A 27,499-nucleotide genomic window follows, 5' to 3' on the forward strand; every position below is an offset into this window, starting at 1 on the left:
TATATGCTATGTTGGTTTTCTTCCCCATTTTTTTTTCTGTTTCTATTTCTGCGGAAGATTCTGTGTAGATTGTGGTGTGTGTTGTGGCCTGGTTTGATTTGCTGACTCTGATTCTTCAGTTATAAGTCCCTGCCCAGCGCTCGCTGTTTCCAGCTGCTACCAATACTCTTATTTGCCCCACAACTATCTGCTATCGCTCTCTGTTTCGGATCTCCTTCTCTGCCACAGATCTCTGGTGATCGCCTTTTGCTCTCCTCGCTTTCGCTTGCGCTCTGTTCCTTTTTCTTTTCCATTTCACTCCCTTTTTCTTTTTGTCATCTACTTTATGTTCCACTAGATTAGGTTGCTATTTATCTTTATCTTAGGTATGCCGTTATGTGTATGTAGTTTTTGTTTCGCTTTATCTTCCTTTTTTTTGGGGTTTTTTGTGGGCATCCTTCCGGTGGATGGCTTTACCGAGGACGCGAACCTTTGTAGTTGGGATTCGGATGACGGCTAGGATGACGTGCTGCAGGGAGAACGGAACATTAGCTGGAAGATCTTCTGCGACTGCCAAGGACCACTCACCTTGTATCATCATTGTGGGATACATGCCGGCCATCTGCGCCATCTGCGGCCTGATGTCGTTAGACGGCGAGCGTCGGCTGTTGGGCAAGGCCACCGATGGCTGCAAGAGAATCATTAAAATATATATGGTGAATCCGTTTTAAAGGCAGATTAATCCCACTTACATGTGCAAAGTACGTCTGGCCATACTTGAAGTACACGCCCGACGCCCCATTCGGATTGAATCCACCGAGGGCGGCACTGAGCACCGCCGCTGTGGCCTGTTGCCCGGCTGCTCCGGCTGCTGCTGCGGCGGCGGCACTGTGATGCAGCTGAGCTGGAATGTGCGAGGCGCGTGGTCCGCCGGCGCCAGCATTGTTGCCGCCGCCATTCGAGCCACCGCCGCCGCCGCCACCTCCCATGTAGATCGAGGGTGGTGAGGCGTTCATGGCAGCGCCCATGGCCTGATCGAGGACGACATAACCGCCGGTATGGCTGACCAGCGTGGAAGCTGGAGTGGCATTCGGGGTGTTGGCGGCACTGTTGTTGTTGCTGCTGACAATACTGTTCGGCGAATTGTTGCTGCTCTCGTGGCTGCCATTGCCCCCGCCGCCTCCGCCATTGGCGCTGGGCGAATTCCTCTGCGAGACGCTGCGCCGGTAGTCCGTGTTTATGGACTTTTGGCTGCGGAAGCTGGCGGCTGCCGCATTGAGTCGCACGGGCGGCTTGGACTCGTAGCTAGAGCCCCCTCCGCTGCCGCCCGGGTTCGAGGGCGGGGCGTAGCTGGGCGGTGGTCCACTGATGAGAGGCAGCTGATTGGGCTTGCCCTCGCGCTTGTTCATCACATGCGGCGGCGGTCCGCGATGGTGGTAGGGCGGGGCTGACGAGGAAAGGGGTCCACCAGCGCCTCCTCCTCCACCGCCCAGGCTGATGCTGGGCGAGGCACGGGGCGTAGGCTCGTTGTTTGAGTTCAGCAGCGGAGTCTTAGCGCCCGACGGAATACCGCTTAGTGGCACCGAATGCCGAGGATTGTAGCCGCCCGGATGGTACGGCTTGCGCGGGGGACCGGATGAGCCGCCCCCGTTGTTGTTGCGCTTCTCATAGGACGTGGAATAGCCACCCTCGTTGCTGCTCTGGTAGTAGTGCGGCGTGGAACTGTTGCTGTGGTAGCCACCACCGCCGCCGCCGCCTCCTCCTGCGCCGCCGCTGCTGCTGCCAGTGCTGCTGTTATTCGGAGCTGGCGGAGTGCTGAACAACGGCGCCTGACGACCTGGGGCAGCGGGCGTACTCGGAGCCGACTGTGAGGCTCCCGGATCCACGGATCCCGCTCCCGCCGGATAGAAGGGACCCGCCGTGATCAGTGTGTGATGCGGAGCCGACTGGGATTGGGACAGTGACTGCTGCTGCTGCTGCACCAACTGTGCTCCGGGCTGAGATCCCGCCTGGCCGACAGCTGCTGCTGCCGCCGCATAGGGGTAGATGTTCGTTGGGATCGGGGCCGTGGCGTGCTGCGCTGGCAGAATGTAGCAATGGGCGCCAGCCGCGGCCGCTGCGGCAGCGGCATTGAGATCTTGACTGCCCGCCGCTCCGCCATGGGCCAGGGTCAGCGTCGGGAGCGCATGATATGTTGTGGTGCCTCCAGAGGGAGCAGCGATGATCTGTGTTGCGCCCGGACCCGGGTGATGGGCCGCACTGGCGTGACCCACTGACGTCGGCGGGTAGCTGGGATTGTAGTGAATGGAGCCGCCACCGGGCGTGCGCTTCACCCGGGCACCTCCACCACCGCCCCCTCCTCCTCCGCCGCCAGTCATGTAGGCCGGGGTCACCACTTGTCCCCCGTTGCCGGCCTGCTGCTGTTGGTGGTGGTGGTGCTGCTGGGCTGCTGACACCGTGGGCGGTCCAGCCGCTAAGGCAGTCGCATGCCCCGGCTGACTCTGGCCCGGCAGTGCCTGGGTTGGGGCTCCCTGTCCGCCTAGCGGCTGGGCAGTGGGCACCATTGGCGCGGTAGCCACCGCTTGCTGCGGCACGTAGTAGGGTATCGGGTGGTAGTACGGGTAGGAGTATTGGAACGGATACGAGGCCATCGGCAGCTGCTGCAGCTGCGGGCCACCCGGTTCGCTGGAGTAGATCAGCGGCGCCTGGTAGATGGGCGCCCCGTTGGGACCTGCGGCCGCAAACTGTGCTCCCGGATAGGCCGCTGCGGCGGGCATTGGCATCACTGCGGTGGCCGGTCCACCCGGTCCCGCCTGGTAGATGGCCTGGGCCTGGATGAGACCTTCGCGTTGCTGCTGGGCCGGATCGAAGACAGGTATCATGTAGGTGCCGCCGGACAGCTCACCGCCGGCCTCCGGCGAGGCGAACAGCGTTTGTCCGGGCGGATGGGTGCTCGTCGTGAGTTGGAAGAGCGGCTGGGAGCCGGCACCGGCGCTGGTCACACCCGGTTGCGGATAGGCGGCATACACCATACCCTGGGGCACCGCATAGATGTTGCCGTCGGGCTGTGAAAGAGAGGAGAAGGATTAGCTTTAGCAGAAATTGAGACACAAACAGAAAATGGCATGCTTACCCCCTGCTGATATGTGGTGGCGCAGTAAGGAGTCGCCCCGTTCGGGGTGGTTGTGGTGTGAAAGACCGTGGATCCATCTGGCGCCTGGTAGCTCTGCGTGTACGTCCAGGTGGTCTTTGGCTCCTCGACGGCCACGCCCTGGCTGATGCACTGCAAATGACTGACGGTCTTAGCCTCGCACTGGCTGTAGGGCGTCGAGCTGGGCGACACAGACTGGACATCGCAGTTCATCTGCGCGGCAACGACGACTGGCAGCGGTGTCTGACTGCTGCTGGGCGGCATCTCGGCAGTGCCCGAGGACGACGTGGACGATGCAGAGGTGGATGGTGCCGGCAGGGGCTCATCCGGCTCTTCCTCCTCGATGGCGGCTGCCTCCATTTCCTTCTCGACGGCGGCACAGCAGGCCGGTATATTCGGACTCGTGGCCTGATTCTTGTACTTTTGCACCTCAATTCGATCGTAGTTCTTGGTGGAGGTCGAGGTCGTAATGCTCAGGCAGGCCGTGGCACTGGCCAGGCTGCTATCACAATCGTCGCCCGGCTTGATGCTGACGACGTCATTGCTGGGCAGTTGTTGTTGTTGCTGTTGCTGCGGAAGCTGCTGTGGCAGCAGTGGTATCTGCTGTTGTGGCAGTTGCTGTGGGATCGTGGGCTGCTGCTGCTGTGGCTGCTGCTGTGCGAGCACCGGCTGTTGTGGCACCAGCGGCTGCTGTGGGATTTGCTGTTGCTGCTGTGGAAGCGACTGCTGTTGCGGCTGCACTGGGAGCTGTTGCTGTTGCTGCTGCTGTGGCAGCGGCTGCTGTTCGCTGACCATGTAACCAGATTCGTAACCCTCGGAGCATTCCATACCCGGCGACTGAACCTCCTCGGCGTAGCTCTCTGTGGAGCTGCAGGACAGCTCATTTGTGGCATACACCTGCTGCTGCTGCTGTGGAGGTGGCTGTTGCTGCTGCAACTGTTGCTGTGGCGGCTGCTGGTGATGCTGCTGCTGCTGCTGCTGCTGTTGGGGTGGCTGAGGCTGGTGTGGCGACGACCTGCGATAGTTGGAGTAGTTGCCGGAGTTGTTGTTGACCGACTGGTACTGGTTGCCCGCATGTTGGAGCGCCTGATTGGGCGGCAAATTGGACGGGTCGTAGTGGTAGATGGAACTGCAAAATCAGAACGAAACATTAGAGATCTGCAAGCTGACGTTTCAATAAATTGGGGTTCAGTGTCATTTGGTTTTTCTCGCTCGGCGACATGCAACGTTCGAATAGACAATATACAAAAAAGAAACAACCAAGTATAAAGTATAAAAGGAAAGTACAGTCAGCTCAAGCGGTCTGCTGACAGGGTTGCCACAGTTTTTGAAGTGTTTGTGTGAGTGTATATAGGTGTAGGTGTGGGTGTGGGTGTGGATGTGTGTGTTAGCACGACGATACGGCAGCGGCAGCGACAGCGACAGACACTTAATATTTTTTAAAGTATTTTAAATCGAAAAAAAAACACAACATCAACAGAATGGCATATTTTGGTTGCAATTTGAACGAACAACAATTAGTTTAAGACAATTGACAACACTGGCAGACACTGGTACAGTACACACATCATTCCATTCATTCTATCAATCATCGCATCACTTAATGATGTGATGGGATGTGATCTGACAATATGGAGAGTGGAAGGGTGAAGAGTGGAGTTCTCTGGAGTGGAAGTGGAAGAGAGCGCCCTGTGGTATGTGAAGAGAGTGAATTTGGTGTTTTTGCGGTGTGGAGCGATGATCGTGAGAGCGAGAATAGCGATAGAGATTAAGATTGAGATTAAGAGAGGGTGACACGAATAATTATATTCGATAGCAGTTGGTGTTTTGCATTTGGTGTCGGTTTTCGATTAATTTATCGAGTAGTTTTCGAGTTTTAGGCAGATAATTTACAAAAACAACATCAACAAGTCGTCACAGAACAAATAAAAGCTAGTTATAATAGCATATTTCACACGTTAATAGTATTGCATATAGTATGAAAAAACAAACGTTTATATAAATATATATATATATATATAAATGTATATATAAATATTAGGAATACTCTATATGGTTTTACTAAAATGGCTAAACATTTGCGAGTTCTTGAAGCGAATATGCAAGGTGGTTTTGTTGATTATATATCCTCATGTATATCCTGAACAAACATTTCAACAAAATATGTGCAAAGATATAACAAAAACAAAAACAACTAATGACCCTTTTTTATAGAAATTAAGATAAAAAGTAAAACCGACTAGCGGGTATTCCTGATACTCGACAACAAGAGTCGCCGAGAGGACACGTGCCTCGACATCAAGATACCCGATAATCAGTTTCTAAATAAGCATTATGTATCTCTATGATTATTGATTCGATTATTGGATTTGAATATTGAGCCTGAAAGCTATTTTAATATAAATATTTCACAAACAAAACATTTAGGCGCATTTTGGTGGGATAAACCTTATATCTTAAATCTTTGGCATTCTTTGAGGACACAATATTAGGTAGATTTAATGTAGATACAAACACTACTCCGTCTTTCGATACAATACTTCGAAAATATACCTATAATTAATCTACCAACTCTGGCACTAAGCCGCCTGTCTGTCGCTTTGTTATGTTCTTCTGTTAGGATTAGTGTCGAAATCGAAATAAAACTAGAACAAAACGTAACGTAAACGTATAACGTAATATAACGTATAAGGACCAAAAGCATTGCGATAATTGTTTGTTGTTTTATTGGAAATAAATAGGCTTAAAATTTTGCAGCGAACTTTGAATTTATTTCTAGTTGTTTGTGTGGTTAAAATTTTTTTCGTATTTTTTGTGGTTTAGTTTTTGTAAATTACCCGTCTGCATTGACAATTGGTTGGAGGGTTTGCGGATCAATGAGGAGGCTGCCAATTGGCACATTCGAAATGTCTGTGACGGCCCACACCAGTCCCGATGATGTCCCTGAGCAATTGGACGCCGATGACGCCGACGATGATGAGGACGAAGACGATGCTGCAGCTGATGCTGCTGTTGTGGATGCTGCTGCTGCTGCCTGCTGCTGGTACGAAGAGGCGCCTCCGCCGCCACCCCCTACCAATCCTAATCCCAATCCCATTCCCATGCGATTCGGGAGCGGCTGACTGAGCTCCGGTGTCTGCCGGTCGCTGCCGTAGCCGGTGGGCGAGGGCGTGACGGAATCGGAGCGCACCGACTGGGTGCGTGTCTTGTAGCTGGAGTTGGTTGGAGGGGGGTTGGAATTTTTGGTTTTAAATGTTTCGTTTTTGTTTCGTTTCGTTTTGTGATCGTTTTGTCGCGGGGGATTTTGGCACACAAAAATGTACGGTTTCGGTTTTCGGTTTTCGGTTTTACGGTCATATATAATTTAAGAAATGGAGCGAGAGCGATTGGATTGGTTGGGCATGAGGATGTGGAATCGGCCAGAAAGGTATGCTGCTGCAAGTACTACTCACCCACTGCTGGAAGGAGACAGCCGCCAGGCAGTGCTGTTGCTGCCGGTCGAGTCCTGTTTGGCAAAGCCCCCGCGTCCGCTTTTGATCGAGTTGCTGGAGTCGCCGCGCGGCAAAGAGTTGCCACCGCCATTGCCTCCTGGACCACCAGCACTGGGCGGTCCACCATAGTTGCCAAAGTTATGGGACTTGGGCACTGCCCCGCCAGAACGCATGCCATCACGTGATTCCGTCGACTAGGGAATGGAATTGTTCTTAGTTTAGGGGATACTTCATATAAAGCTATCGTATCGTACATTCTGCATTTGCAGCATCTTTCCATTGGGCCGCTTGGGCCGCGGTGGTTGTGACTGCTTCTGCTGCTGCTGCTGCTGCTCCCATCCGCCATAGCAATCCTCATCGCCATAGTCCTGAGTGCCGGTGCGACTGAAGATGCGACTACGCGCCCGATCATAATCCTCCTCGCGCTCCTCAAAGCTCTTGGCCTTCCGGTCGAGCATCACACGCTCGGGACAGAGATACGGCGACTGGCGTACCTCATCGAAGCTGTGTGTGTCCCGCTTGAGAATTGACTTGCGTACATCATCGCGCACTAGCGATTGGAAGCGGATCTGCGTCGAACAAATTGAACAAACAAATCCCACTAGAGTTCATATACATTTTGAATAGGATCAAAGTTAGAGCCCTACCTCGGGTATGCGTGTACCCTTTGTGGCAGCCACAATCACGCACTGCTGTGTCTCTGTATCTACATTGTGCTCCATCCCGAAAAACGCGGCCGTGCGATGGATCAGCATACGATTGTACGAGGAAGCTGGTGGAAAACGGAACTCACAATCGTGTCTACAAAACAATAGAGAGACATTAATGAAAACTGAATGGCACATCTTAATGGCACACTCACCCATTATCCTGTATGAAATCGATAAGATCTTTCTCGATTTTCAAGAGTATATTGCGATCCTTGGGATTCTTATTGAGCGTATCGCGAAAGAACATCAGCAGATCGGTGCCGCCAAAGTCGGTGTAGTGCTCGCTCGAGTTCTCTGATTGATGAAAGACTAGAATCAGTGAGTGACATAAGCCGGATGATGGGCCACAGTTTCGATGCCGCAAGAGATGCCACTTACCGCGCGATATGAAGCCCGATGTGTTGTTGCTCGAATTGTTTGAATTGCAATTGTTGGGCATGCCGCCACCGCCGCCGCCGCCACCGCCTCCTCCATTGGCACCTCCACCGAAACCGCGTTCGCGTTCTCCTCCCCCATCAATGCTGCCGGACGAACTGCCTCCAATGTTCTTCAAGCGGGGCTTGTTTCCCTTCGAATTGGTATTGGCGCGATGCTTCTTGCCACCGCCACCGCCTCCGCCTCTCGGACCCTCGTAGTGGTAGTTCTCCTCGTCATGGTTATTGCTGAGATTACTATTCTGGCTGGACATCTCATGTCGTTCGTGGCGCTCGTGGCGATCGGCCGCCTTGTAGTTCATTCCCGAATTATAGATGACATTCGCGGCGGCGCTGTTGTTGCTGTTGCTGTGATGCTTGTTGTTGTCCAGACCATTGGCCTTCAAATCCACCACGAATTTCTTGTTATTGTTGTTATTATTATTGGTGTACTCCATGCCACTGCCATTGCTGTTGGTGCGATTGTGCTGTCCTCCGCCAGATTTCTTCGGAGGCGACAACTTTGGGAACTCTGCCTCATTGCTGAGTGGCATGTTCTGTGGCGGCTTTGGCGGCGTCTGTTGCTGCTGTTGCTGTTGCTGTGGCTGCTGTTGCTGACTAGTGACAATCACGGCAGGTGTCTCCATTAGCGGGGAATTACCCCGAATTCCGGATGATTGTGCTTTGCTGTTGCTGTTATTATTATTGGTGTTGTTGTTGTTATTGTTATTATTGTTGTTGTTGTTGTGCTCGTTGGGTTCCCCCTGGAACTGCTGCTGCTGTTGTTGCGGCTCGGAGGCAGCTCTCGGCGTTGGCGTGCGTGGAGGCGATGTGGACTCACGCATGGCATGACTGCGTGTGAGATGTTTGCCCTTCATGTTACCCTGTAAAATAGAAAGAGTGTGAGTAAGGTAAGGGGTAGCAATTAGTTTCAAATTAGTTACAAAAATGAATGCCAAAGTTGAAGGGAAAGGAGTAACCTGTGTTCATAGCCCTGTTCCATGTTCCATGATGCAATTGTTGGCTCATTCAAATGTGAAAACACAAGCTGTCGCCGCCCCATGGCATACATTGGAAAACGGAAAAGGTTAGAGGCGGAAAACTACTCCTTTCTGGGTTGCCTTTTGACATTTTTGCGGCACGTGAAGGACAGAGAGAGTCAGCCCAGGCGTCAGGCATTCAGTCATTCAGCCATCGTTCAGGTTCAGTCAATGAGTCAGTCAGTAAGTCAGTCCATCCATTAATTTCGTTCTTTTACTATTTGTTTGCCTCTCCATTGATTTTCCACCCAGCCACAAATCTAACGACTGACAGACGACAGCAGACTGACATCATTAATCAGTTGTTGTTGAAGTCACTGAAAGTCACTCGAAATTGGTGGTAAAGTCCTTTATTAACACTTGATAGGGAAACGCTTCAATGGAGAGCACAAGAACTCTCACTGTCCCGCCTGTCCTTTAGCCCTATTAATCAATGATTCCCAAACCCCTAATTATCACTACTTTCCTGAGGCCCCTTCCCTTCCCCCAAGCCTTAATTTTCATCTGCCAAGAGAGCCCCAAGAGTCCTGTTAGGCTTTCATCTTGAAGGAAGAAACTTTGTTGCCTTGGCAAAATTCTTTGAATTCAAAAACAGATTTCCCGGAATCCCAGGAACAGAACTTTTAATGTTTTTTTGTGTGAAAAATCAATAAATCGACCTTGGGAACCACGCAGCAGCAGAGCAGCAGTAGCAGCTCCAAAATTTGTGGCCGGCCCGAGCGCACATAAACAATGATTGACGATAAATCCTCCATGAGCGGAGTTAACTAAGGCAACCACAGACCTAATGCCACCCCCATAAACACACAAACACAAAAACACACGCTCACACACACACACACACACTCACACATAAACCTTGAACTTTGTTGGCAGAAAGAGCAGAGAGCTGTCTGGGATTGTGGAGGGGAGGGCCAGGCAGCAGGCAGCCAGCAATCAGAAACACGTTTACCAACAATTGCTGCAACTCTTTGGGACTATCATCGTCCGTAGGGGTCGATTGGGGAATTTCCAGGCATAACCGATTCCGAGTAATGCACACAAAAACACAGACACCCCCCGACAATCCCTGTCGCAACTGCACTCTCCCACTCTCCTAGTTCCCCAATCCCTGGGTCGCATTTGCACTCCCACTATAGTACCATCCCCCATTTTCTCCATTCAGATTTTTGCCAGTGACCTGACCCACTTTAATAGACGTTTTTTGGGCGTGTATCCTTTGCTCGAGAGTTCAGTTCATGGCTGCACTTATGTATCTGCATCAAAAGAGACAGAGAGAGAGAGAGAGATAGAGAGAGAAAGCACAGAGTCGCGAGTGGAGAGCAGAGAGCAGAGAGAGAATGCAACATAAGTTGACACCTGACTGACCTGACCTATATATTCCATTGCGATATCTACGAGTATTATATGTGTATGCACTCCTCTTGGCCCCAACGCATCAGACTGACTTGCGGATAGATCAACGCAAACAACGGACTGCATCCCTTTTAGCAGATAGCAGGGATTCTGAAAATTGTTCTTCTGTGAAAAAAACTTACTCGTCGATTGCCAAAACTATTTTGTCTTCCCAAATTGGCAGCACCGCCGTTTCCGTTTCCGCTTTGAGAATCTTCACAGTTGTTGTTGCTGTTTGTTGCACTTGCTGTTACCGTTGAGCCTGTGGCCACAACCGACGATGAGGTGATGGCTGCCGTTGCTGAAGATGGAGCACCTGATCCAGATCCAGATCCTGAACCTGAACCTGATCCCGATCCTGTGATTGTTACAGCTCCTCCTCCAGCTGCTAATCCTGTTGCTGTTTGAGGGGTATTTGGGGCAACGTCGGCAGCGTTGCTGGCACTCGCACTGGCAACAACTACAACGGCGGCCGCAGCGGCCGCTGATGATGAGGCAGAAGCGGCAGAGGATATATTGGTTGGAATATTTGTAGCTAGGGCTACTTGAGATTTTGTGGAACTCATAATCACAGTTTATGTCAAGTGTACTACAAAGAACAGAGAATAGAAGCTAGCGTTAGTTGGGTAATCGAAGAAGGTATAATAACAGATAGGTACATATTAGAGCCCTGCATGAACGGGCAACCGAATCGATTCGGTAGGATTCGGTATTCGTTTCGTCCGTACACAACTTCGAATCGCTCGTCCAAAACGGACTAAACGAAGAGGTCTCGTCATTTTTATTATTACTGTGTCAGATCCGAAAACTTTGCTCTTTTCTCTCTCACTCTCCACTTAATTTTCTAGTAGAGAGAAGGAGAAAGCAACACACAAATGCTGGTTTTTTTGCTTCGCCCCTTGCCTTAAAATATGTATAGTATTTTTGCTTTACACTGAACAAAATTAAGCAAGAGAATGTTTCTCACAAAAGCCGAACACGGCCGAAGGCACACGAACTCCGTGTTATGTTTGGAGTCATTTCAGAGACATACGAACGAAACTTCCTGATATTAATCAGCAGTGCTTTCACTCGGTTTTTAGTGATTCGAATCTGACTGAATCGTAATGATGATCAAACGCAAGAAATGATTTTATGAATAGATGGCTCTAGAACACAGGCTCTATTACATAAATATAGAAATAGGGAATACTCATAGGGGAAATCGAACGAGAAGTTTATTGAGAAACTTTCTTGGAAACCTTTTTAATTGAATTCCATTTCCAAATAATTCTGGAAATTTCGAACTTCATTTTATTATAATCCCAGTCTTTACAGCATAGCTTGTTTAATTTCTTAGCTTGGATTCAATATCTACTTTAGTGTAAGAATTGGCTGATTTTTCAATGCAGCTTTGCGAACTAGGGAGAAGTCCAAAAACAAAAAGAAAAAACAATATTATAAAAAAAAAAAACACCCTTTAGACCTTTACCTCAATGAGTGTTTTAGACTATTGCATTTTGTTTATACGGTTTTTATGTAGCTCCCAAAACAGTTCGTTTCCAGGTTTCGCCTCCTTCTTTCTCCTCCTGCTTTCACTTCCTGCTTTCTCCCTCGCACGTTTGATTTGTTAGTTCTTGTCTTTTCTCAGAAGAATTTATGCATAGATGGCTTTTGTTCTTACTTTTTGTACGAGTATTTTTTTTATACGAATAAAATCATATTTGTCGAAAAGATTTTGCGGCAGTGAAGTTGATAGAATATTTTTTGTTGCATACAAAAAGTAGAGTAGAAACGAAGAAACTTCGGAACTGCGAAAAAGTCTTCAGTTTTCAGAATTGCTTTTAGATAATTTTGTGCGACTTAGTTTAGGTTTCTCTCTTAGTATTTTTGAAGAGACAAGGCTTTGCGATTAGGTAGATAAATAGTTATTGTTCTTTGGAGTTTCGTAGCAAAAAGTGTTGTTTGAAAAAAATAAATAAAAACACTACTTTTCGTATTTCTTTTAGGTTGATTTTTGTTTCGATTTTAATTGAATTTAAAACTTGATTCTTTTTCATTTGCTTTAAGTTTTTAGTTTTTATAACTTTTTTTTTTTTTTTTATCACATTTACACCATATCACCGAAAATCAGAAGCTCGCCCACTCACGCGCGTTTTGGTTTGGTCTCTTCTTGCACTTCTATTCGATTTTCTCAATTATTTGTTGTTTAAAAATTAATTTATGCACTAAACACTTAATGGCTATATTCTATAATTAATTTATAAATAATATATATACTATATACTATATATGTATGTTGTTTGTATGTATGTATATTGTATAGTTAAAAATATTTTAGTTAAAGCTTTTCTTTCTCTTTTTTCTGTTGTTGGTTTTTGCTGTTGATTTTACTTCTTCTTTTGTTTATTTCCCTTTTCTTTAATTTTTTCTTGTTTCTTGTTTGTTGTTTAGCTTTTCAGCATTTGTTTTTGGTGTTGTTGTTCTTTATAGAGTTCTTGAGGTTTTGTGAGGATTTCCTTGATTTGTTGTTTGTGGCACACGTTTTTATTCTTTCTGTAAGTTTGAAGGAAACCGTTTGAGTACAAGTTGAGGGCTTTTCCACGAGAGTAAAACGCGCACGCGATACACACAGAGCGAGAGAGAGAGCAACAGAGAGCGGAAGAGAGAGACAGAGGTGAAGAGTGGCCACCAAGAGAGGGCGAGATAGATTGTGTAAACCCATACGCATACCAATAAGCAATATGACCTTGTTTACGATTTATTTTGATATTCAAAACTGCAGAGAGAGAGAGAGAGAGAGAGCGGGAGAATATTTCCTGATGCGAATATTGCCCTCGGCAGAAAGATTTGCATGATTAAAAGGGTGGATACCAGCTCTCTCTTTTGTGGTGGGGTATCCTTAAGGATATGCCCTATCCCTGGACTGGTTTCTGGTTCATATTTCGCTGGTAATTATGTATCTTTGATTGCTACACTTTTTAGGTAGCTAATTTTGTTCCCATTCTCCCAACAAAAGGGTTGCTGGACAGCCAAAAATCTTCTGGGATTCTGATGCTTATCTTTCGAGTTGAATGGACTTTTGCATAAATATATGGAGTCGGTGTTTGAGGGTAAGGACAAGAGTTTCGATGAACAAAAAGCGAATTTGCATAGAAAAAACTTTGGAGGGAGATCTTTGGGAAAGATGAAAACTATCAAAAAGGGTCCATAAAGTATGAACTCTTTCGAACGAGCCCTTTTAAGACAAGACACGTCTCTTCCTTTAGACCAAGATTCGAAGTTAGGCAGTTTTAAACCTCTCCAGAGCCAACAAAAATTTCAAAACGTTCTAAAGAGCTTTATTTAAAAGAACAAAGGAAGTTCTGTGCCTGCTCTTACTATTTTAACCTTTCCTTTAAAAAAAATCCACTTAGTTAACTTAGTTTTCTTTTGCCCTCTTGATGAGTATTTAATGGAATAACAAGCACCAAATCCGCAACAAATATAAGCAAAAGCACAAAAAAAAAAGAAAGGAAAACCTATAGATGAATGAAGGTCTGAGTGCACCCCCCACAAATCCCCCAAAACACGCCTACTATTCCACCTGGCCAACTCGCGAATGTCATGTCAGTCGCACTGAATCTCATATTCTGGGAAATACCCGCGAAAAAAGCGAAAAGCGTGGAATGGCAGAGCAGCGGAATAAGAATAAGATTTGGAGAAGAGGAGGCAAGGCCCAACCGAAGAGGCAGAGGCACAGGCAGGTGACAGATGACGTAGCCGCCTTAAAAAGAAACACTCATACGACGTGTGGCACACGACCAAAACGAAGCTGACGATGCCTTCGTCTTCGTCTGCCGAGGGGAAAAGAGGGAAAATGAGGCAAAGGCAAAGTTTGCCAAAGCAAAATTTGGGACAAAAGTCAGGCAAATGCATTCTGGAGAGGAGCTGCGGAGCAGGGATAGAAGATAGAGCAAGAGTCGGACTAGAAGAGGAGCAAGAGGGCCAAGGGAAGAGAAGTCCAGTGCAAGTGGCACGTTGATGGCCTGGCCTGGCCTTCCTTCGTCTGTTTACAGCTGCTCTCACACACGGTAAAAGCTCTGTTCTACTAGGAAATGTGTTGCTGGTGTCTCACAAGAGAGAGAGAGAGAGAGAGAGTGACACACAGTAGAGCTCGGGAGAGAGAGAGAAAGAGAGAGCAAAAGCTCTAGGGCGCTTGCGTGGGAGAAAGCACACTCGCGTTCCTGCACTTTAGGAAGCTCCGGAGCAAGGCAGGAAATGCAATGGCAAAAATGGAATGGGCCACAAAAATGAGGCACTGAAAAAACCCCAATAGCAAAGACAACTACATAGACGAAATGGGGCGTGCATTTCGTCCGCAGAAGAGAGAGAAATTATTGTAATTTGTTGACATGCCTGATGATATGTTCCGCCAAAGATCCATTCCGCTACCTCCTCTAAATGTTTTTTAAAACGTCACCGAATTGAAAGATTCCTCCTCATCCACGAAGCGAGCCGAAACGAAACGAAACGAAAGCAATCCCGAGCGCACACACGACTTGGTTCGTTTCGTCGTTCGTTTGCAATTGTGTGTGTGTGGAAAGCGTGTAGCACAGCCTGTGACTGTGTGTATGTACAATATAATACACCAAAAAGAAGAATCCACACACAAAAAAAAAAATGGAAAAAAACGACAGAAATTTTCTTCAAAATCGAATGAAAATTCCTTGGGAACACAGCCACTGAAAAATCAGGGAACAACTGTATTTTTTGCGTGCACAAACACCTTTCCCTTTGTGCTTTGTTTTTCGAACATTTCTTTTTTTTTTTTGCAGTTTTTTACTCTTTTTTTTGTGTGCACATTTTCTGTTGAGCTTTTTTTTGTGCACATTTTTCGTAAACGTTTTCCCCCTTTTGTACACTTTTCTTTTGCAAACACACATATGTATGTATATATTTTTAAACACTTTTTACCCGGCACTGGGGGTTTTTTGTCTTTCTTTCTTTCTTGTTTCCCCCCGATAGTTCTTTTGGGGTTCTGTCTGCAGTTTCTTATCTTCTTTATTTGGATGCCGTTTTAAAAATCCGTTTCCAAATTCCGATTTCTTTCTGCTTTATTTATTGCTTCGCGCGTGCCATTTTCCATCAGCTTTTCTACCCACCCCACCGGACCACCACCCCAATCCCCCACATAACACTTTGCCTCTCTCTCTATCTCGCTTGGTTCGTGCTCTTTCCTTCTCGCTCTCTCTGTCTCTCTTTTTGTTATTTTTGTATTTTTTCACATAAACTAATTTCTTGGGCCTGCTGCCCCGCTTCCTTGCCTCCGTTCTCTTCTTGCTTCATTGTGAAAATGTATTTTTAAGCTCCTTCTGCTGCTGCTGCTGCTGCTAGTCCGCTTCTTCTATCGTGTGTGCCTGCTGCTGCTGCTGCTCCTCTTCTTCTATAGAATCTCTGTGGTGGTGCTGATGCTCCGCTTCTTCTATCTGTGCTGCTGCTGCTGCTTCTGCTGGTGCTGCTGCTGCTGATGGTCTTCTGGTAGTACGGATGACAATGACAACGTTGACGACGGCTGCGACTGCGACGACGACAAGCACTGCGCTCCGCTGGCAGACATTATGGGAACACGACCGAATGGATACTGGGCACTGGGTACTGGGGCATCGCATGCTGAAAGTCCCACAGAAAAGCATCGCACGCTCCGCTCTCTCTTTAACGGGGAGCTGCTCTCTCTCTCTCCCCTTTGTGCTTTCCACATACATATATGTAGAAAAGGGTGGCAAACAAACTGAGAGAGAGCGAGTGCGTAAAAGCTTTGGCGGAAAACAGGTTAAAGCGTACAGTGTGGTTGTGTCTCCCCTCGCACTCGCACTCGCTCTCTGGCGCTCTCTCTCTCTCTCTTTCTCACTCAGCTAGAGTTCGGTTTTGATAATGTCCCATGGCCCAGAGCTAAAATGCTTATTGGGGTGGCATTTGGCCGCTCTTCTACTACCCCCTTCTACCCCTAGTTATTCTCTTGTTGCTGGTTGTCCTTCTTCCTGGTGCGTATATACCAACTGCAGTTGTTCTTGTTGTTCCATCCTCCTTCTCCTTCCCCTTCCCCTCGTCCTTCTCCTTTGTTTTACTCCGCACTTTGTTTCCTCTTCTATCTCCTGCTCTGTTCGTTCTTTGGCTTCCAAGCAGGCCAACATAAGACCTTGGACATGGATGCGCTTGTATGCGTGTGCGAAAGAGAGACAACACACCGAGAGCCAGGGAACAGGAATGCCTTCGGGTGGGGAGGGGGGTGGGGGGTAGCAGGATAAAACTTTGTTAAAGCTGAGGAGGATTGAGGATGGGCTAGATTTGTATGCTTTACCTGGGAATCATCAAAATTCAATTTTAATTGAATCTAAATACCGAAAAGAGAGTGACATTTTTCCATCACAGCAATCGAATTCTGGTACTTCAAAACGTTTTTAATCAAATTGCTTATGTGAAAGGCTGCAAGCAAACGATGGGAAAATAGTTGCGATGTAGAGAAAAGAAAACGAGTGAGAGACAGAGAGACCTGATGACTGGATGATACCTTTTCATGTGTTATATGGCAGTAGTTTTTTAAATTGGTTGAGATACTTCCATATTTTAGTACTTTTCAATCGACTATACCCCTAAAAATGTAGACTTTTGGACTTTTATTGAATCATACTTTTTCGTACTTGAGAGCCATAATTCTTTAGTCTTTAAGGTTGTGAATAAATTTTTCCCTAACAAGTCAAATTTTTCCCATTTTAAAAGCTATCTTTGATACCCCGAAAACGAATACATGGTTTCACTTAAATATTATCATACTTCATAGTCCACCAATCAAAAAATAAGACTTTTTTACATCCATTCGCATATTTGAAGCCATCATTCATACCCTGTATCTCAATAAAAATCTCACCAATTCAATTACCAACATAAATCAGTGCCAAATTGACCAAAAAAGTGGCCATCAATTGAAGCAATCTCCATTTCTCCCCCTCTCAACCCTACCACCCTCTGTCCTATCATCCTGTCCTACCATCCCTCTGTATATCCGCTTTTCCCTCTCCCTACGTACTCATACATATATATTTTTCCCTCTCCCCAACTCCCTTCCGTTTCTGTTCGTTTTCGTAATCCACTTTGGATATCTGTCAATTTGGAGACTGAAATTGCATTGGAATTTTAACTGGAAAATGCAAGTTATTTTATTTTCCCTACTCCATCACTATTTTTCGCAGTTCATACTGTAACTAGTTTCCCTCTCTTCCACTGCTCCTCCTTCTGTATATTTCTCTTCTTTTTATCTTCATTGCATTCCCCCTTCTACCACGGCTCCTACTCTAAAATTCAAATGGGGGAGGGGGGGGGAAGCTTCTAGAATTTCCGCACATTAAAGCAGAGAACATGAATTCGAGTATAGAGAGTATATAGGCAGAAAGCGGTGACAAGAAAAGTAAGACGGGGTAGAGAAAAACAGAACGAGGGGAAGGGATGAGGGGAAGCAGATCCTTCAAAAGGACAGACATTGTTACAGCTTATACGAGTATAATAACAACCCAGAAATAATCTTCATCTCTCTGCCTCCGCTCCTCGCTATATAAAAGGTTCTCCTCCGCCCATTTTCAGTGGCTTTGGTAAAAGCCGCACGAGTGCATCTCACAAACTTTCAGATAGAGTCAGGTGAAGCATGCCCCAGATTCCACTACTAACACACACACACACACACACACACACACGCACACGCACACACACACACACACACAGATATCAGAGAGACCTCTTTCAACCCCAAAGTATGCAACATAATTGTTGGGCAAACAACGCAATAGAAGCGAAAACATGGTCGAAAGGGACCTTGAATTCGAATTCAATCAAAGTTTTGGTTTTTGGTTAGATTCCAGAAGGAACCCGTAGCTGTCTGCTGCAGCACCATTCTGGCGCTGAAACTGCTTCTACCCCTAAAGCTCTTTCTGCCCCGTGCTCCTCCTTCTCCGTCTTCCCACGAAGCTCCTTCTATGCCTCATGCTCCTATCAGTTTCCTCCTCCTTATACACAACTCTCTCCATTGAAATTAAAAAATAATTTGCATCGATTAGGCATCGGTCTGTCCCTCCCCCCCCTTTGGGGCATCATCGTCTTTCTCCTCTCCTTTGGGCCTCTCTAGAGGGGGAGGGGGCTGGGGATAGGACTGGGGTTGGGGCGAATGCGTTTACCCTCAAATGCGTCGTAATAAATAATTTATGCAAAATGCCAACCCCCTCCCCAAAAGCTAGGCGGAACGAAATGGAAACGAAACGAGACGAAACGTAGCAGTGTACCGTTGTTTCTTGGCAAGAGGCTGCACGCGAGAGAGCACGAGACTGTTGCTCCTCTCCCGCTAACGTTTTTCCGCTCTCTCTCCCTCTGCCTCTCTCTCTCTCGGGAGCAGCAGCAGCACGAGCACGAGCGCTGTAACGGTTAATGTAATTGCATATTCGTAAATGTCGCGCCTTTGCCTGCAATTACGACATCTATTTGGGTCAACACACGCAGAGATTGCTCTCAGCGGGAGAGAGCGAAACGAAGCGAAGGAGAGCCCAGCGGAGAGAGAGCTCAGAGCTTGGAGAGCTTAAGCTTGCCGCCACCGCTGCCGCTGTCGCCGTCGCTGTCGCTGTCGCACGTGTGAGCTTAAAAGCGCAACGCATTTCGAGGCCAAGTGCTGCTGCTCCAGCGCTAAGGCTGCTGCTGCTGCAACAGCATCGACTGTCACTTCCGCAGTCAACTGCAATCCATGCCCCGAAAATAGGGGGCGGGGGGGGAGGTAGGCTCCTTTAGGGGGGAGTATGACCAGTGGGTGTGGCCTAGTGGATGGATGCCCCAGTTTGTTTAGACAGAAAGAGAGGGAGATAGCTACACACACGTACCGATAGAAAGAGAGCGGATGATGAGCCAATAGTGCCAGTCATTAAATCCTTTAGTGTTAATCCTTGCGGGCTATATGCCCAAGCAAATCTAATCTAATTAGCCGACAAATGCCAAAGAACAGTTAACTCTTGCCATAGAATCCCCCCCACACCTCCGCATGCGATGGGGGCACGTTTTATGGCGCAATTAAAATGCTAAATGCTTTACGACATAGCCTCCTGGGGGGCGGGGGAGGGATTGGGAGGCCCTTTAATTAATTTGCACCGTCGCACAGGCTGGGACATGCCGTGTCGTCGTCGTCGGCCATGAAAGGTGTTAACAATAAACGCTTGGCTAAGGCTAAGGAGGCACACGGCACAGACAAGCACAGAGACTGGCACAAACGTGAGGCAAGGACAAGACTATAACATCCTTTCACTCTACCGCTTGACCCAGACAACAACAAGAGTCAGACAGACAGAGAGTGAAAGAGAGAGACATGGAGAAGAGGCTACCCCCCGCCACAAGAGAAGTCTTCATTTGGGGGCTCCTTACAGGTCCCTGCAACACCCTGCTGCCTCCTGATTATGCCCCGCTTTGATGGATGTCTCTTGGCTGTCGTCCTCCTGCTGGGAGGCCCCGCAATCATGCTGGCGCTTGTCTGTGGCTCCTCCGCCTCCGTCCCTCGCCTTTCCCTTCCGCTTTTCAGCTGACACATGGCGAAAACTTTTAAGGCCAGGCCCGAGAGCAACATTTCGAGTCCTGCGACACACTCACTCACTCACTCACTGAGAGACAAGAGCATAAAAAGCTAAGCTAAGCAGACAGTCAGATAGAGGGAGGCCAAGACTAGGATGATGTCCTGTAAAGGGGCACGTAATTGGGGAAGAAAGTTAAAGCTAAGTTTTCCATCTTTAAGTTTCCCGATACTCGGACTTATAAGTGGAAATCAACAACCCATTCAAAATTAGAGAAATTCTCCGAAGGAGATAAGAACTTTTCATCATTATAGCTGTACAATCATATAATTTCATGCCAAACCTTTCATCTATATCTTTAAAATTGTAGATACATTAAAAAAAGCCCGATCTCCGTAATCACCACAAGAGTGTGTTACCCGAAATTGATGGCATCAGAATAGATCCAGGTATTTATACAGACAGAGCTCTCTAGAGCTATCTCACTCTCATTTCTGATACTTATACTGTGTCAATGAGACAACACTTCCATTCCTCCCGGATCTTTCAATGAAGGGTATCGAAAAACCGAAGCTTAAGCCCAAGCATACAAGTTTTCCGAAATAGACGAGATGATGTCCTGTAAATGGCAACATCAATTGGAACTGGAGAATACAAATTTGAAATAAATACAGCATCAACTTTTCGCACTCTCTCTCTCTCTCTCCCTGCAACCCCCCTCCTCAGCCACTATCTTTCATTTGGCATATGAAAAATTCTTGTTGCATACACAAAGGGGCACTGGGGATACAGCATTTGGGGCCATTTGATTGTTGGGACACTGTCTACGGCTAGGACTACGACTACGCCCACGCCCTGTGCGACCTGTGCGAAGGAGGAGATTCATGCCACGTAGCCAAAGTCACCTGCGGGAATTATGAAATATGCAAAAAGCATATGCACGGAGGAGGCCTCTAGGCGGCCTCTGTCGGGCCCTTGTTCCCAAAGAAACCTGCCACACAGCACTCTGTCTCCCCATGACGGAATAGAATAGGCGGAATAGGCATCACAACTTTGTCTGCGGCAGATGTGAGACCGGGACACGCCTTGGGGCTTGGGGGCCAAATCAAAACGAAAACTGGCGTGCGATGCACTATGGTCCGAACGACCACTTTTGTTGGCCAAAATTAATAACTCCCGAACAGAACAAGATTTTTTCATTTAGTTTTTTGTATTGGATATATATAATCAATAAGAAGTGGATTTAAGAAAAAAATGGGTGTGGCACCGCCCCTTTTTTTAATAATGCATATTTAAATTATTAGTTATAGTGAAAAAAAGTATTAAGCATATTTTATTTAAGAAAACGGCGTTGCACGCCTAAACAAAATTTTGATTTAAATAAAAATAAAATCGTTTAAAGGTTTCCTTAAATTATTGCTGAGATCCTTGTCTAGAAGCCAGGTTAACGCCTCGTTAGGTGAGATATGTGCCGGCTTTCCGACTGGGTCCTGTACAGCCTTACGAACTTAGTTAGCATTCTCCGGGCATAAAGATAATAGTAGTGAAATAAAGGCTTGTGGCCAATCCACATATTTTCGTTCAAACATCTGTGAATTTTACTTGCATTTGTTCCGGTATGTTGCCAGGCGATAACAAATTTTCTTGCTGGTATCTTCAAAAGCTTTATTAATTTCATATGATATGTCGCCTTAAGATCCGTTTTCAATTAATTGATAATTTTACCCTTTTTGAAATCCTTACGGCAAACAACTCTGCATTTTCGAATTTGAGGTTATGCTCTATTAATGCAAATTCCAAGAATTGTGGTGAATTGTGGCATTTCTTACTATATACATTTCAAAAAGAATTTATTAATCTACGAGACACAAAAGGTTTCAGGCGGGACTAGGTAGGACTCACTTTGTAGACCTTTTCAAAAATTAGTTTTCATTGCAAGTTGGCACATGTTGAAGGCCTCACTTTAACCTTCAATTACGAAGACATCACAACTACCAGAGACAGTTAAAAACTCAAAACACGTAGTAAGAACCCGACAGATTAAGATTCATCAAAAAAATGTAATCACTTCTTGCCGTTTTTCAATTTTTGAGAGATCTAAAATGGTTATTAATTTGGCACTTTTTCCCTCCACGTGCTTTACTATAAAAACAGTTGGGTTGCACAGCTGATTTTGCGAATGTGGCGCCATCTATGGAAAATTCTGGTACGCAGCTTTAATGGTCCATCTTTTTCTAATGCAGAGTGATCAAAACCAAGTTTTAGTTGTGACTTTTAAAAATTAGGTTTTGGCCAACAAAAGTGGTCGTTCGGACCATAGTGCGATGGCTATGTGATGTGATGTGATGTGTCGTCTGCTCTTATCACAGACGATTATTCATAAGATGCAACAAAAAAGAAGAGGAGGATGCCAAATGCTAGAATGTATTTTAGAAATTGTTAAATAAAATAGCAACAAATAGCAAATGGCATGAACAAAGGCAATAAATTAATTTACACAAATTCCTACACAACATTCTCTCGGATGAAAAATTTTTCTTTAAGTAAAATATTGTGTGCGTGTGTGTGTAAACCTCTGAATCGAACGAACGAAGCGAATCCGAGCGAAAAAAACACAAAAATTACTAACTAAACAACGAGAACAAAACCAAGACACCGACATTTTGTTTATAGGACGAGAGCTTCATCATCTTCACCATCATCATCATCATCATCATCATCATCATCATCATCATCAGCGTCATCATTACGGTCTCATTGAATGGTGTACACCAGTAAATAGAGCAAAATATCCGTCGAAAATCGATCAAAATATGCAAAAACATTCTAAATTACAGCTTGCGAAGTTTGATTGGATTATCGATGAAAAAAATAGGCTGATTGTCACAAATAACTCTATTACGAATCTCACGATCGTATTTCATCCCGATTTCACATGATCAGTGCATTCATCAAAAAAAAGCGTCTGTATACTCTTTCGAAAGGTCCGTAGTTTCATTTTATAGGTTCAACAGGGTCCCTCTAACAAGGCAAACATTTTGGAAATACCATAATACCATCTGTAAGGGCATTCAATTTCAAAAATCTCTGACAAATTATGTTATTTCTCTTCATATCCCAGCATTTAAATCTGATGAAATCTGAGAAACATCATAGCACTTATTGCAAGAGAATAAACTTGCAGAAACCCCTAAGAAGCTTAATTTCCCTATAAAGGCAGAGTATTTCTCACGTAAAGCAGTTCATACACTGCTTACAAGAAGTTGAAATAACGTACTCTCGCTCTAACTCATAACCTTTTCGTGCACTGTTATCCCCCTTTTCAGAAGTTACTGCGATACTCTTGCCAGAACATGAATGGCATACCCTTTGAAATAACGAGAGAGAGAGAGACCCAACTGACGACATGATCGCTACGCCACCAGTGTAAATGAAAAGGCTAGGAGGAGGGAGCGACTAGGAGTACGATCTGGCGGCGGCGGCCGCGGCGGTCGCGGCGGCCGCGGCTATAGCCAGGCTGGTCGGATGATTCGCAAAATAGATTTTCAATAAAAACCCACTCGAAAAACGCCGACAATGGCGGACGCAGGCCAAAGAGCCATTTCGAATCTATTTTAAACACAAACAAAAGCATTTCTATAAAGCCCCGCAGCAGGCCCCATCATTAACAAGAAGAAGAGTGTTACAGAAGATGTCGCGACCATCGGCGACGGGGAGCTGCAAAATAATATGTCAGCGAAACTTGTGGGTTCTGTTTTTTCTAATGGGCACTGGAATCGTTTTTCATCGAAGTTTTTTACACACTTCTGATAAAATCTCCTATCATATAGCAAACAGATTTTTCCACTAAAAAGCCTGCCATTTGAGACCGCTCCAGCCCTCAACTCACTCACATCCCCAAGTGGCGCCTTTCGGGCTCCATGTTGTGGTGCAACAAAAAAAAAAAAAAAAAAAGCAGCGGCAGCCGGCGCTCGGCGACGATCCGCTGGAAGACGGCGATTCTACGCATTAAACTCACAAAATTAGTCAGCAGAGTGCACAAACAAATTGCATTTATTGCTTGGAATAGTTTTTCGCTATGTAATTATTGTTTTACTTGGAAAAACTCACCTTTTTCAGTTCTGCTGCTGGCCATTGTAAGTTTGCTTTTGGTTGACTGGCGACTCTGTTGATTGATTGACTTCACTGTCCGTGCGGATAAACTGGAACAGGGGGGCTGCTGGATATTGTTGCAGTTAATGGCTGGGGCTGTCCGGTGTTTGCGCCTGGCCTTTTAGTTTGTTTAGTGCTTTGTAGCAGCAGCTGGCGCTGCTTTTCACTCGAGGCCCTGTATGTTTTTCCACAAAAAACGGTGTGACCGCGGAGTTAGTGATAATATATACCGTCCGACACTCTGTAATGTACTGAAATATACCGTCTCATTTTCAAAATATACCGCAAATATACTGCTCATGAATAGGAATACATTCAATCATATTCCTCCATTTTGATATTCGGTTGAAAGTTAAACCCTTAGCCCGAACTAGTATTCGATGTGGCCTGGGACATGGATCTAAATGGCATTTCTACACGATTTCTACATGATTGGATTAGCACAACGAGGTGAGTCAATAACACGTCTTAAGAAACACTAGAAACAACCGAAAATACTATGAAAATACTACTATAAAAGTAAGCAAGGTGTGTGAGCTGGACATGGTGTATAAGCTGGCAAGCAAGTAAGTGACCCTGAAATACCTCGGGCTCTCAGAAATATACCGAAATATTCAGTCTTATTTCCAAAATATACCGTAAATATACCGAAATATATCGATCTTTGCCGAACTTGTAGATCCAGCCGATCCTATAATTCCAAAAAATTCCAAAATTATATCCTTCACCTGAACTGCGCTAAAATTCTTCAAGTTTCATAATATTCGTGTGTGTTTTTAATGGGTTAATCGTTCTCTCTCCATTATCGGAAATTCCTCGATTTTGATATTCGGTTTAATATTACAAGCTGGCTAGGACCCTCAGCCCTAAATACACAGTTTAGTCCGATTGACTGATACATTCGTCTACAAGATTGGTTAATTTTAAGTACTTCCATTTATTTGATTGTGTCTAAAATAAGCTTTAGTTCCAGCAACTACTCTACATGCGTAAGCGCCATCTATTGGTAATTATATTAACTATCTCCCCATCGGTATGGATTTTTACACTATCGTTTCTAAAAAATGTTTTCTGAAAAGTACATGTTAGCGCAAACTGTTAACAACAAAGAACCTCTGTGAAGACTCTGCTATGCAGAGTGCGCCGGAGTTTGATTTACGATTAAAATTATTTAGTTAATTTCACATTATCCCTGTATTTCGACACAATTTGCATATTTATTACACATTTAAATACAATTCGCATTAATATTTCGAGAAACATTTCAAAATAAGGCAATTCGCAACATAATTTTCGAGTGCAAGAGTGCTATGAACAATTTTGGATTTCAAGAGTTTTGTCTTTGGTGCGATATATTCAGTTTAGTTTAGTTATTTATGGATGTATTTAGTTCAAGTTGGTGGTACGGCAGTAGTTAACATAATTCTTGGAATACATTTCGCGCCGCAACATATTTTTCTTTCGGGATTCTCTGCACTTAAGCGGAATTTTACAATAATAATTTATTTATGCTTCTTTTCGATTTCGACACAATTCATTTTAGTTACGGCTCGCCGCGGTGGGCAGACAAATCTTTTTGCTTAATTTTAGTTGGTAATAATCCTTCATTTCATAGATCTTCTCTTCCGATGAGTGCGTACTGTTGGTACGTTGGCTTTCGTCATACGATTTGTTCAATATTTAATGTTGTTTAATGGCTTATCTAAACTAGCTCCAATCGCTTCATCTCCTTGAAGAGCTCATGGCCCATTTTGGCTGGACTCCTGGTCACAATGACGCCAGCCTTCTCTAGGGCGGCGATCTTGTCGTTGGCACCCCCCTTGCCGCCAGAGATGATGGCACCGGCATGGCCCATACGACGTCCGGGTGGCGCCGAAACGCCGGCAATGAACGAGACCACAGGCTTGGCCTTGATACCCTGTAAAAGATTACACAAAAAATCTGAAAATATCCTTCATTTTGGGCGTAAACCTCGTGCCTTACCGTGTTGAACTCCGTGAGATAGTCGGCAGCCTTCTCCTCGGCCACACCACCGATCTCACCGATCAGAATGATGCCCTTGGTGTCAGGGTCCTTGAGGAAGACCTCCAGGCAGTCGATAAAGTCAGTGCCGTTGAACGGATCACCGCCAATGCCCACGCAGAGGGTCTGGCCGAGACCCACTTCTGTGGTCTGGTGCACGGCCTCGTAGGTCAAGGTGCCCGAGCGAGAAACAACACCGATTTTGCCGCGCTTGTGTATGTGACCCGGCATGATGCCAATCTTGCACTACACCGAAAAGAGAGAGACAGAGAGTATCGTAAGAAGAGTCCAACCGGTTCACGCGTCAGACGGAAAGGAAAGGAAAGAGATAAGCCGCATAAACAATGACAGTCAGAGGATAGGGACCGGACCGGTCCGAATCGATCGATTGAACTTTGCACCAGTGTCCATTACGGGTTATCTCTTTGGGGCGCCTCTGGCACTACGAACCTGTTCGGGCGCAATGATACCGGGGCAGTTGGGTCCCACCAGGCGGGATTTGCTCTGGCTAATCAGGGCATGCTTGACCTTGACCATGTCATGCTGTGGAACACCCTCCGTGATGCAGACAATGAGTGGGATCTCAGCATCCAGAGCTTCGATAATGGCAGCCGCGGCGCCAGGTGGTGGCACATAGATGACAGTGGCATGTGGATCCGTTGCCTTCTTGGCCTCAGCGACCGAAGCGAACACGGGCAGACCGAGATGCTGGGTGCCGCCCTTCTTGGGGGAAATGCCGCCAACGAGCTTGGTGCCATATTCCAGAGCCTGCTGGCTGTGGAAAGTTCCCTGCTTGCCGGTAAAGCCCTGGCAAATCACCTTCGAGTCGCTCGTCAGCTTCAGGTTGCCTCGCGTCTTGTTGTACTGCGAATTGCAGCGGACGCCGGCCACGAAGCCATCTAAAAGAGCGAGACAGAGTCAATCAGGAGAAAAGGAAAAACATTTCCATTATCAGTTATCAGTTGGGTATGGATGTGGCTGTGTGGATGTGCGGGTTTGTGTGTGTGTGTTTAATTATGCTAAAACTTTGTTTGTTCGATGGGTCACATGCGGACCTTGAACGGTCGCACCTCCCCTACCACCCCCCTCATCAGACAGTGCACCTTCAACAGCAGCTGCTGCTGCTTCTTCTTGCCTCCAGCCACGTCGTTTTCGCTGGCATATTACGACAGTTTATTAATTCCAATTGAATCAGATTAATCCAAATTAGTCTCGGGATTACAGCTACCTGTAATACACGGCTTGTTTGCTTTCCTTTTCAAACCCCATAAATCCATCGAAGTTATATAATTTATGCGGGGCTGTGCAGCGGTCGCTGACTATGTTTCGCAATAGTTGTATCTCTCGATTCTTACCTCGCACTTTCAGCAGCGCTCTCATCGATGCAGCCATTTTATCTGTGTGTTGCGGTTGTGCGATAAAAGCTGTGCAAACTGCCTGCTAATGGTTTAAAACGCGTTTAATTATTCAAAGAGAGAGGAGAGCGGCTGTTTTTATTTATCGATAGAATATACCGTCCGACCATCAGGAATATACTGAAACATACCATCTCATTTACAAAATATACCGAAAATATACTGATGAATTCAAGTTCT

General features: G+C 46.2%; 2 protein-coding genes across 5 annotated transcripts; both read right to left on the reverse strand.

Moving 5' to 3' along the window:
- Positions 1–14: 14 nt before the first annotated feature.
- Positions 15–24,103, reverse strand: LOC108152372 (protein encore). 4 transcript variants are annotated; one of them, XM_017281655.2, is made up of 12 exons: positions 23,841–24,103; positions 10,323–10,768; positions 7,710–8,628; positions 7,484–7,625; positions 7,269–7,422; positions 6,876–7,190; positions 6,583–6,815; positions 5,968–6,342; positions 3,113–4,259; positions 732–3,044; positions 568–667; positions 15–508 (listed from the first exon to the last, which is right to left on the reverse strand). In XM_017281655.2, the coding sequence occupies exons 2-12, from the start codon at positions 10,743–10,745 to the stop codon at positions 453–455; spliced, it is 6,177 nt and encodes a 2,058-aa protein (XP_017137144.1). In that variant the 5' UTR covers positions 10,746–10,768; positions 23,841–24,103; the 3' UTR covers positions 15–452. The 4 variants fall into 4 exon arrangements, with proteins under 4 accessions (XP_017137144.1, XP_017137143.1, XP_017137146.1 ...); XM_017281654.2 differs by having other exon boundaries at positions 7,484–7,640; XM_017281657.2 differs by lacking the exon at positions 5,968–6,342 and having other exon boundaries at positions 23,841–24,101.
- Positions 24,104–25,077: 974 nt separating this feature from the next.
- Positions 25,078–27,393, reverse strand: LOC108153236 (succinate--CoA ligase [ADP/GDP-forming] subunit alpha, mitochondrial). The gene is made up of 4 exons (XM_017283073.2): positions 27,260–27,393; positions 26,355–26,803; positions 25,866–26,150; positions 25,078–25,800 (listed from the first exon to the last, which is right to left on the reverse strand). Exons 1-4 carry the CDS (start codon positions 27,294–27,296, stop codon positions 25,585–25,587), a joined length of 987 nt encoding a protein of 328 aa, XP_017138562.1. The 5' UTR covers positions 27,297–27,393; the 3' UTR covers positions 25,078–25,584.
- Positions 27,394–27,499: the final 106 nt, after the last annotated feature.

Source organism: Drosophila miranda, chromosome XR (genome assembly GCF_003369915.1).
Source record: "Drosophila miranda strain MSH22 chromosome XR, D.miranda_PacBio2.1, whole genome shotgun sequence".
Lineage (NCBI taxonomy): Eukaryota > Metazoa > Arthropoda > Insecta > Diptera > Drosophilidae > Drosophila > Drosophila miranda.